The sequence below is a fragment of the Dinoponera quadriceps genome, unplaced genomic scaffold, assembly GCF_001313825.1.
Source record: "Dinoponera quadriceps isolate SergipeBrazil2010 unplaced genomic scaffold, ASM131382v1 scaffold7286, whole genome shotgun sequence".
Taxonomy (NCBI): Eukaryota; Metazoa; Arthropoda; class Insecta; order Hymenoptera; family Formicidae; genus Dinoponera; species Dinoponera quadriceps.
The window spans coordinates 860919-872335 of NW_014562508.1; the positions used below are offsets into that span (position 1 = coordinate 860919).

At 43.4% G+C, this 11417-nt stretch overlaps 2 protein-coding genes across 4 annotated transcripts; one reads left to right on the forward strand and one right to left on the reverse strand.

Moving 5' to 3' along the window:
- Nucleotides 1–219: 219 nt before the first annotated feature.
- LOC106751106 (sorting nexin-6) lies at nt 220–4268 on the reverse strand. Of its 3 annotated transcripts, XM_014631893.1 has the most exons (11): nt 4146–4268; nt 3964–4014; nt 3612–3827; nt 3397–3518; nt 3162–3298; nt 2760–3067; nt 2399–2581; nt 2092–2109; nt 1423–1486; nt 1119–1204; nt 220–1040 (listed from the first exon to the last, which is right to left on the reverse strand). In XM_014631893.1, the coding sequence occupies exons 1-11, from the start codon at nt 4149–4151 to the stop codon at nt 990–992; spliced, it is 1242 nt and encodes a 413-aa protein (XP_014487379.1). In that variant the 5' UTR covers nt 4152–4268; the 3' UTR covers nt 220–989. The 3 variants fall into 3 exon arrangements, with proteins under 3 accessions (XP_014487379.1, XP_014487378.1, XP_014487380.1); XM_014631892.1 differs by lacking the exon at nt 4146–4268 and having other exon boundaries at nt 3964–4139; XM_014631894.1 differs by lacking the exons at nt 2092–2109; nt 4146–4268 and having other exon boundaries at nt 3964–4139.
- Nucleotides 4269–5015: 747 nt separating this feature from the next.
- LOC106751105 (regulator of nonsense transcripts 1) lies at nt 5016–10990 on the forward strand. The gene is made up of 5 exons (XM_014631891.1): nt 5016–5606; nt 6345–6622; nt 7203–7358; nt 7543–8135; nt 8248–10990. Exons 1-5 carry the CDS (start codon nt 5418–5420, stop codon nt 10395–10397), a joined length of 3366 nt encoding a protein of 1121 aa, XP_014487377.1. The 5' UTR covers nt 5016–5417; the 3' UTR covers nt 10398–10990.
- Nucleotides 10991–11417: the final 427 nt, after the last annotated feature.

Below are 11417 nucleotides of genomic sequence, written 5' to 3' on the forward strand. Positions count from 1 at the left end.
ACTTACGAAAGTATTCGCGTGCAAGTTACTCACATTCCTCCGGGACGAGAAAAATTTCCATTGTATTTGATTGATATGCGCGAAATTCACGCCTCATTTCGTAAACCGAAGGAGACGGTTTACCGTTTGATTCAGTCTGCGCGTCAAGCAACCGAAATGGCTGAAATAAAGTACGTGTGAAAAATGTAAAAGCACGGACGTTGCACCACAACGCTACGATGAAAAGTATAATTGCACTTTATTATAATTCGTTTCAAGGTCCCTTTAGTTGCTGCATTTTCGTCACCTAATCTTAAAATGCGAACGCTATTACGAATAATTATTTGTCAGAATAATATATACCAACGTATCGTCATAAAAATCTGGAAAGTTTATACATGAAAATCTAATTGTTTATATTAACTTTAATCATCCTGAGCTTTCATACTCGCAATCCTTCCTTGACAAAATGTTCTTCTTAGCTTAAGTAATATAGTAATAACATGCTAATATGGATATATTCTTATTTATATATATATATATATATATATATGTATATCTCTCTCTCTCTCTTCTATATATAAAGAACCTTATTTCATACGTATAACAGGGGCTGTTAATCTGAAGCTGCAAAGGGACTCGATAACACCTAATTCATTTTCTTTTTTTTACAATATAAATGCATATTATTTCTCCTAATACATATATCATTATATATCATCCGGACTCTTATAAAAACGCAGTTACTTAATATCTAACAAGCAGAACCAATAGCAGCGCTTACGTAGCTTTTTACAGCTCAAACATAGCAAATATCTATCTTTTTTTTTCAGAGTCACTTTGCAGCTATAGTACAATACTTTATTTCCAAAGCATGATAGATCTAGATAACAAAAAATATATAGTATTTTACAGTAGCATTACATTACATTATCATAATGTTAAATAATCTGTTATCTGCACACAATATGCATGCATACAGGTCTGTCCACGGCAACCCGAAAAGTAGATCACTCTTCTCGTAGTACAGATAAACATTTCTTGAGCAATTCTGCGTGCGACTGTGAACATAACATAAATACACCCGTGATATATTGCAATATTGCGTACAATTCGAAGGATAAGAAAAATATACTCACTTTAGCATGTTTTATCTCCAGTTCGGTTAGTTCAATGAGATTCTTCTTAAACGCTGCCACTCGTCTGGTCTTGAAATCCAACAATTCTAAACAAATCAGCTAATGTTATTAATAATGCCCTAAATTCTGAACATTCAACGTCATTCTCTCTAACATAGGTAACAGCAATTATATATTTTTAAAATACAAATTATAGTATTTATTATTTTCTTTCATTCTATTCTTCACCTCTACTTTGATCACAGAATGACATTGCCTGTACAACCTCCAAAAGTTAATGACGTATATATCTATTTTTACTTACCTTCCTTTCCCTTATCAGACATTTGCTCGAATTTCTCACATGCCTCGGTTTGTGCTTGTTCCGCCTTGATTAATAAAAATATATTTGAAATATTAATTATATATATATATTTTATTTCTATCTAAAACTTCAAAAATGCAATTATGCAATATATATTTCAACATATCCATCAGCAAGATTTATAGCAGCGTTCCTACAGTAAAAACATTATAGCCATGTCATGAATTGTTGTATAAATCATCATAACAATATATTCAAGAGTGCATGCGACTGTCACATTCATGCATACAATATTGATAATAATTTTTCTGTTAAACAATTGATTTAAACCAATTTTTTCGTTTAACTCGAAATATCTTATATATGCATATCAACTATATACATTTATATATAAAACACACATCTATTGGAAATACATTTTTTTTCAGGTATAAAATAAAAATCTCGTTAATTTTAAGTAATAAACTTATGCATACACAAACACACACATGTCAATATCATAAGATTCTTAAGATGGTTCTTCCAATCTACGCAATACTGACTAAATCTTAATTTTATGATGTAATTTTGATAGCTTATGTACTTAAAAAAGGCGAACAATAAAACGAGTACTCCTTAAGCATTACAACAAAAAAAATATATGCATGACAAAAACAACATATGACACACCTCAGCAACCTCCAGTGCCTTGTAAAGCAAGAAAAGTTAAAGTTCTGATTAGAGGTTACACAAAAGACTACAAATTGATTATAATAACTGCAATACCACTTTTAGTCGTGTTATAGTGTGATATCATTTTTCAGAGGATAAATGTTACACATTTTATTTTTCTTTATTTTTATGAGCTATTTTGTAATATGACTATTTAGCTGAGGATATTAGTACACTGCCTGAACTTGTAACTATATAATAACGCTTAATATCGCTAGATTTAATAAGATTAATATTGCTAGTGTTAAAAAATGCATATACTTACTGCATGGACATCCTTATTTTTGGCACGAGCTTTTTCAAGGGCACGGTTCGCAGATTCATATGCATGTAGAGCTTTTAATCTTCTAAAAAGAAGCCTTTTAGCTGCGGCTGTATCCCTCATATAATAACGAAGAGTATCTGATAATTTCAAATCTTCATCTGATGCAACACGTCCTTCTACTTTCTAGATAAAAAGAAAAGAAAAAGAAATTGTAAATAGAAGTAATATTTTGTTCAATGTTGCTAACTTAATTCACTTAATAAAATATCTCTCTCTTTCTCTCTATGTCTGTGTGTGTGTGTGTATGTGTGTGTGCGCGCGCGTGCACGTGCGTAAAAACAGTTTTAAAAAGTATTCTCACCCTCAACTTTTCGAAGGTCTCAGCAATTTTAGTTAAAAATCTTTCGAGTTTTCCAGTATCTGTTGTAGCTAACTGCAAGAGGTTAGTGGAAATCTTTATGTATGAATCCGCTACATCTTTATGCTTAGCGGTTTGACGATCAGCACGAGTCGTTGCTTCCTTTAAATTATGATGATAAGTTTGAAGGAATGTCATCTCTTGATCAAAGAAGTCATTTACATCCTTCACTGTAGCTGACAGATAATATTCGTCGGTAGTTTTAGAAAATGACTTCACTAAACCACCAAACATTTCCATTTTATTCTTTCCTGCAATAAAAAACCAGATATGTATTCAACAATTATCTTAATTTTTATATTTCACAAGTACAATATTTTGCATAACGTATAATAAAAAGATTACCTCGTACACAAAGATCTTGATCATACTCCAAGAATACCCTTAGGTTATGATCATTCCGAAAAACTGGATGATGTGCCAACCTAGTCAAAAACATTTCGTGCATAGCAACAGTTTTCTTGAAAGTAGCTAGATATTCCCTGTAAAATAATGAAAACATATTTAGATTCTACTATATCTTTATAATTAAAAAGGTACAAAATTACAATTTATGAAAAAGAACATAGAAGGGACTCACGCTTCTAATTCTTGCTTCATCTTGTTAAATTCTTCGCGTGTCATATTTCCTTCACCTTCCCCTAGCTTTTGTAATTTCTCACGCGATGCATCAAAATCTGGTCTTGGTGGACATGGTGGAATCTATTATAATATCATCGTTTATGTGTAAAAAGTTAAGTCTCTACATTAAATATATAAGAGGAATATAAGAACTTTTAACAAGATTTCACATACGATGTAACCAGCATATTCCTCATTTTCCTCGAATCTATCATGGAGCCAGACAAACTCTTCATGTTGTCTCACAACTAGATTGTCGGGTTTATGAAATTCAGGTAGAGAAGTTTTTGTATGTACAGTAAATTTCACTTTATCCTTCTCGCTAAGGGCGTCCGAAATATCCACCTGCAGCGACTTATCCGAGAGATCTATGGTGTCCGCGTGGATTGTCTACAAAAAATAGATTCGTCGCAATATGACAAGGGTGTATGCTGCACGATTATTATAGGATACTGCGTTATCAATCGGAAGACAAGACTGTGGCACGAGGACTTGCAATGAGGAAAAAAAAGGATACCATAAATACCTTTTTGGTAGGAACGCTGTTTAAAATGTCGGTAGTGTCACATATTCCGTCCTGCAACATTTTAGCGCCAATTAGAGAGCATAAAATATATTTAATAAGGAGCGAACCGCGGCACTTGGCACCGATCGAATGCGTCGAGAGAACAGACCGCCGGCTAACGAATGATAACAGGTTCCACCTACCATCATGGCGTCCACTAGCGTCTCCTTTATACACCGTGTTTGACAGCAACTCGATTGTCAGGACACTATTCCGAATAACGCAAGCGATCGTGTGACGAACGCACTGTTGTCCAGAGGGCCCGACTTATGCGATAAGCCACTGTCACCAGTTTCAACGCCATCTACGAAAGCGAAAGGACGATGGCATATTTAATGACGATATCTCGACTTATCCTCCTTTTCATACGTGAATTGACGTTTCATGTTGCAAACGTCATTTTTCCCGTTTAATAATTCAGACAATTATTTAAAAGGCAAATAGTTGCTCGCCTTGTCGTTGAGTCATGCTATTCGAATATACAAAATGACGTCTGGACAGCAATCATGCAATTTTCCTTAGGGCGGAAAGTGACATTTTTAAGGTTGCGTTCGGGAATACACACCGAAGGTAGGGTAGCATTTAATCGACCAATCACGTGGTCTGTTCCTTACAGATAAGATGGCTGCACTAGTGTAAGAAATTTACACATGCATTGAAGCATACGAAGCGTACGTACAAGATTCTCACTCTTCGGCATGAGTAATTTTCCTGAACTAGTGCAGCCAGTTCAGCTATGAAGAACAGACCAATAAAGAAACGTTACTTCTTAGTCCCAATCGGCCAACTAAACACCAGTCTACAACCTCAATGTGGTGTTCCCGAACGCAGTTTTAACAATTCGAGGATCCGATTGGCATGTACCTTCAGACGTTGCTAGACCCAGAGGCACGACCAATTAGATCCAAGGGTCGCTAATCGCTCCCTAAACCGTGGCTCGTTCCTTACCTACCAACATAAAACCACTCTATGAGCGACATCCGTTCCCAGTACTCGTATTCCGACTCGATCAGCTGATGACGTAACATACGACGAGCGTTCTCGCGAGAGGTATCTTGTGTACTCGTGTCGGTTTTCCCGTGGGTACGAGGGCGTCGAGGTGCGCGGTGTGGAGGTGTAACCCGCTGTGACCCGTCTTATCACCGGTGCTCCGTCCGTAGACTCGCTCGGCCGTGCGTTAAAACCGGCTCACGTTATCACGCGCTCGCGTCGCTCGGCCGTTCGTTCACTCGCTTATTCATTCATTCATTCATTCGGCAACACACCACCGGGCCCGTTGTCACGCTGGTGAAACGTGTGCGTACGCGCCGCGACGAGCAGCGCACCGGACTGCTGACTTGATTCCCGGCAGGGACGTCGAGCGGAACAGCGACGAAGGTGGTGGAGATAGACAAAGAGGGACGGACCGTGTCAGGATGAGCGTGGACGCGTACGGACCCAGCAGCCAGACCCTGACGTTCCTCGACACCGAGGAGGCGGATCTGATCGGCGCCGACACGCAGGGCAGCGAGTTTGACTTCACGGACTTCACTTTACCGTCGCCGAGCCAGACTCAGGCCTCGCAGCACGATGCGACACAAACGCAGTCGAGTCAGCCTGTACAGGTTGGTGTGCGGATCTCGGCACTAGTGTATGCTCGTCCAAAGACGGCGACAGTCGTGCGGGATATACCGTGGAGAGGCTCCCGGTGTTCCTTCTCTCAGCCACGTAGTCGCTCAAACCTAACCTCGCACCGTGCTACTTTCGCTAATGATGCTCGATGTACGAATACGCGACGATAACGCGGCCCACTGGATACCTTATCGCCTTTCTATAACGGTCCTGATGGAACGTCGCGTCTTTCCTCCGATATGTGTCGAACCTCCGACGAGCGAGTGTGATAGTCACCGACGTGACCTTGATAGCTCGCTGGAGGATCGCCGAGTTCCGTCGCACGTCTCCCTTGAACTAGCGTGAGCGAGGTTAAGTGCATATGCGCCATTCTTGTCAAATTATTCTCCTGCTTTTAGAGCGATAAAGAGTTTCTAGTTTTCAATGCGGAAAGCGAATTGATATTATAGTGGATGTTTATATTTAAGGTTGAGCCAAGTTAAAATATTCACTTGTGTGTATATGTGTGTGAGCTATGTGTGTATTCTGCTTGATTAGTTTTTCTGTTTTTTTAACTTTTCAGTTCTTTTTCAGTTCTTATGGCTTGAGTGAGTAGAATTTTATCTGTTCTTAGATCAAAATAATTCTGTATTTGTTACGTTCTATTTATAATTTTGTATTTCTCTGCTATGTTATTGTAATATTGTTTTTGTATATTGCATCAGCTTAGGATATTTTTTATTGTTACCCAGGTAAATGGTACAAGTGGCAGTTCATCATTGGATTTGAAAATTACTGGAGCTGCTCAGAGTCTTGCAGAATTACAATTTGAAGAAGAAGAAGAAGAGGCTTACTATAATCGAGATTTACCTGAGCATGCCTGTAAATATTGTGGTATCCATGAAGCTTCTTGCGTGGTCATGTGCAATGTCTGCCGTAAGTGGTTTTGCAACGGACGCGGTAATACTTCGGGATCGCATATTATTAATCATCTTGTGCGTGCTAAGCACAAGGAAGTCACCTTGCACAGGTAATATTCTTGCCTGACATTTATTCTTGCCTGAAATTTAATGTTATTATATTTATACAATATGTTTCGAAACTTATTTTCATTAATTTTAAATTAAATCATAGATCATATTACAGATTAGATATATATGTAGATAAAATTTTTCTTATATTTGAAATTATATATATAAGTAGGGCGCTCTTATGTGACAAGTAAATATTCAAAAATATTGATAAAAAAGATTTTATCAATCAAAATTATACACATAAAATCTGGGAATTGTTGTACCTTTTAGATACATTTATCTTTTTCTATGGGAGTACCTCAAGGATGTTTCAAGGTCATTAGATTTTTCCTAATAGAACTACGTATTTTTGAATATCTACAATTGTAATGTATATTCAAAGACTACAGTCACTCTAAATTATTCAAATAAATATATTCAAAGGATATAAACCTTAAAACACTAACTTTGCCTGATGAAAGTTGTTTGTCGTCAATATTTTTGGAGATTTACCTGTCATGTTTTACGTGCTTTACGTTATATATGCGCACATATATATGTAACTAGTTTGAAAATTCATAATATTAATTATTACAGGGACGGTCCTCTTGGAGAAACTGTCTTGGAATGTTACAACTGCGCTACGAGAAATGTTTTTGTACTGGGTTTTATTCCTGCTAAAGCTGATTCTGTGGTCGTACTGCTTTGTCGACAGCCATGTGCAGCACAGAGTTCCTTGAAAGATATGAATTGGTGAGAGCAAACTATCTTCATACACACACGTTGTATATTCGAAAAATAAAATATTATTTTATGCGAAGAATTCTATACAAGAATTTATAGGAAGCATTAAATATAATACCTGTATGCACATAGATATCAACATACATCGCGTGATATATACACATATTGACTAATTACTCTTAATAATATTCAGGGATCAGGAGCAATGGAAACCTCTGATTGAAGATCGCAGTTTTTTATCTTGGCTTGTGAAGATCCCGTCTGAACAAGAACAGTTGAGAGCCAGACAGATCTCTGCGCAGCAGATTAACAAGTTAGAGGAGTTGTGGCGGGACAATGTTGACGCGACTTTCCAAGATCTGGAGAAACCCGGAGTGGACGAGGAGCCGCAGCAGGTCTTGCTGCGCTACGAGGACGGATATCAGTATCAGAATATTTTCGGTCCGCTCGTGAAATTAGAGGCCGATTATGACAAGCGGCTGAAAGAATCTCAGACCCAAGAGAACATCGAAGTACGATGGGACGTCGGACTGAACAAAAAGACTATCGCGTACTTTATGCTGGCTAAAACTGACGGCGACATGAAATTGATGCACGGTGACGAACTGAGACTTCGTTATCTCGGGGAGCTTCATAAGCCTTGGTCCGGAATCGGTCATGTGATTAAAATCCCCGACAATTACGGCGAAGAGGTTGGGATCGAGCTTAAAAACAATTCTGGAGCGCCGACGGAGTGCAACAGTAACTTTGTTGTTGACTTCATTTGGAAGAGCACAAGCTTCGATCGGTAAGAATGCACAATCGTACAAAACCACTGTCCATCCATATCGCTTTCTATCTGCAATTATCGCGATAAGAGTGTCTTTATTCTTTTTTTTTTTTTTTTTTTTTTTTTTTNGAATGCAATCAGCGTTGCGCAAGTTCGCCGTGGATGACTCATCCGTGTCGGCTTACATATATCATCGGCTGTTGGGCCACGAGGTGGAGGAAGTTCTGTTCCGCTGCCACCTGCCTAAGCACTTCAGCGCCCCGAATCTGCCGGATTTGAACCGATCTCAGGTGTACGCGGTGAAGCACGCGGTGCAGCGGCCCTTGTCTCTGATCCAAGGGCCGCCCGGCACCGGCAAGACCGTTACGAGCGCCACCATCGTTTACCAGTTGGTGAAGCAGAACGGCGGCCCGGTTTTGGTATGCGCGCCCTCCAACACCGCCGTCGACCAGCTGACGGAGAAGATTCACAAGTCGAATCTGAAGGTCGTGCGATTGTGCGCGAAGTCGCGCGAGGCCATTGACTCGCCGGTGAGCTTCCTCGCGCTGCACAATCAGATCAAGAACATGGAGACGAACACCGAGCTGCAGAAGTTGCAGCAGCTGAAGGACGAAACGGGTGAGTTGTCGAGCGTCGACGAGAAGCGCTACAGGCTCTTGAAGAAAGCGGCGGAGAAAGAGTTGCTCGAGGCTGCTGACGTGATCTGCTGCACGTGCGTCGGCGCCGGAGACCCGAGATTGCACAGACTCAAGTTCCACTCGATACTCATCGACGAGAGCATGCAGGCCACCGAGCCGGAGTGCATGGTGCCGGTGGTCCTGGGAGCCAAGCAGCTGATCCTCGTCGGAGATCACTGTCAGCTGGGCCCAGTGGTGATGTGCAAGAAGGCCGCCAGGGCGGGCCTGTCGCAGTCGCTATTCGAGAGACTGGTGGTGCTCGGCATTAGGCCGTTTCGGCTGGAGGTGCAGTACCGCATGCACCCCGATCTTTCGCGGTTCCCGTCCAACTTCTTCTACGAGGGCTCCCTGCAGAACGGCGTCTGCGCCGACGAGAGGAAGCTACTGAAGATCGACTTCCCGTGGCCCGTGCAGGACAAGCCGATGTTCTTCTACGTTACACAAGGCCAAGAAGAGATAGCGGGCAGCGGGACGTCCTATTTGAATCGCACCGAAGCCTCCAACGTGGAGAAAATCACCACGCGATTCCTGCGTTGCGGCGTGAAGCCCGAGCAGATCGGCGTGATCACTCCGTACGAGGGCCAGCGGGCCTTCCTGGTGCAGCACATGCAGTACCAGGGCTCCCTGCATTCGAAGCTCTACCAGGAGATCGAGGTGGCGAGCGTGGACGCCTTTCAAGGGCGCGAGAAGGACATCATCATCATGTCCTGCGTACGATCCAACGAGCATCAGGGTATCGGGTTCCTGAACGACCCCAGGCGGCTCAACGTGGCGCTGACTCGCGCGAAATACGGGATCATCATCGTCGGTAATCCCAAGGTGCTGTCGAAGCAAGCGCTCTGGAACCATCTGCTGAACTTCTACAAGGAGCAGAAGGTGCTGGTCGAGGGCCCGTTGAACAATCTGAAGGAGTCCATGATCCAGTTCGCCAAGCCGAAGAAGCTCGTGAACGCGGCCAATCCGGGCTCCCACTTCATGTCCACTTCCATGTACGACGCGCGCGAGGCTCTGATCCCCGGCTCCGTGTACGACCGCTCGGGCAGCGGGCAAGTGAATGGCGCGCAGAACCACAATCCGTATTACCAGAGGAACGTGCCGCTGGACATCTTCAGCAGGACCCACGACACCATCAGCTACATCAGCCCGGAGAGGGCGCAGGCGGCGATGAACAACGTGCCCGTGCCGGTGGGCATGTTCATGAACATGGCGCACGTGCCGCCGCGCTTCTACAATCAGCACCAGCAGGCGGTGCAGGCGCGGCAGAACCAGCGTAATCGTCGTGGCGCCGCCGGCACGGCGAGGAACAAATCGGGCCCGCGCATGGGCAAGCTCAGCCAGACCGAGCAGAACACGCAGCCGTACAGCCAACCGGGTCTGCCGCTCACTCAGGGCACGACGCAGGGTATGTCGCAGCCGGGCTTCAGCCTGTCGCAACCCGGTCTCAGCCAGGCGGAGCTGTCGCAGGACTCCTTCGCCGTGGGCGAATTCCAGTCGCAGATGGACGGCCTGCTGTCGCAGGACTCGACTTACCAGGGCGACCGCAGCGGCTTCTACCAGTCCGGGCAGTCGCAGGCCGGGGGACAGTTCTCCCAGCCTTATTGAGCCGAGACTGTACGGCTGAGCAACGCAATTGCCATGCAGCGTCGCGGGAGCGACTGAGGGCTCGTTCGACCAATTCTTCTTCGACCAACAACCACAAATCACTAACTGCGCGAAACGGTAAAACGGCTCGGCGATCGAGTACGGTATATGCAATAATATTGCAGTCGTCGGCGTGAGAGATCAAAGGGGAACGAAAGAGGAGAGAACGAAGGATTCCGTAATAAGGACCAATTCGCCGTTCGGGGACACTCCGGCGTGAACGGCGCGGATGGCAAGGTTCTTCGCCCATCTGTACTGGCTGTAACGGGTGCGACTAACGAGGACTGGACGGAGACATCACACACCACTCAAAACTCGTACGAGCGCGGACACACATACACGAGAGAAAACAGAAAAAGAAACACACACGTACATGAAACACACGGGGGAGGCGGGAAGACGACAAACGACTACCACCGACCACCACCACAACCACCACCACCAATCACTGTGACCACGCGCTTACCGTGAACGGACCGTTTTATCGCGGGGATCGAGTGACGCTAATAGAGTTAAGGAGAACCCGAAAAAAAAAAGAAAAGAAAAGATAAAAACAATATAAAAATACAGCATCGAAAAATCAAGGGGAAAAAGGCAATATGAGAAGCGTAACGCGCGCTTCACGACTCGACCGAATTCGACAAAGTGTGCCAACGTAGCAGCATCAGTAATAACGACGTAATACATATCGGACGTATCTACGGCACGAGGGACACTCGTGGAGGGTCTTTACTCGGCGGTCTACGGAAGATCGGGCCACGACAGCGTCGGCTGGCTTCTCCCACTTCGCCACCGGCGTCAACAGACAGGGAAGAGAACGGGAAGAGAAGCAAGCAAGGGAAAACAGGCTGCACACGTGACATTTGACTGTCCGGGGCGAACAAGCACTCGACACGTGTGATTCCTCTCTCTCTCTCTCTCTCTCACTCTCTCTCTCTCTCTCTCCTAATCCGGATCTAGAATCGAGAGCCAAAAATCCAG

Bases quoted from the DNA above. Each gene is read 5' to 3' on its own strand.
- LOC106751106 (XM_014631892.1), bottom strand. From the start codon at position 4,023: ATGTTGCAGGACGGAATATGTGACACTACCGACATTTTAAACAGCGTT. The intron at 3,828-3,963 runs GTATTTATGGTA...TATTTTTTGTAG, and splicing joins ACAGCGTTCCTACCAAAAAG to ACAATCCACGCGGACACCAT. The intron at 3,299-3,396 runs GTGAGTCCCTTC...ATTATTTTACAG, and splicing joins ATGAAGCAAGAATTAGAAGC to GGAATATCTAGCTACTTTCA.
- LOC106751105 (XM_014631891.1), top strand. From the start codon at position 5,418: ATGAGCGTGGACGCGTACGGACCCAGCAGCCAGACCCTGACGTTCCTC. The intron at 5,607-6,344 runs GTTGGTGTGCGG...ATTGTTACCCAG, and splicing joins AGTCGAGTCAGCCTGTACAG to GTAAATGGTACAAGTGGCAG. The intron at 7,359-7,542 runs GTGAGAGCAAAC...AATAATATTCAG, and splicing joins TCCTTGAAAGATATGAATTG to GGATCAGGAGCAATGGAAAC.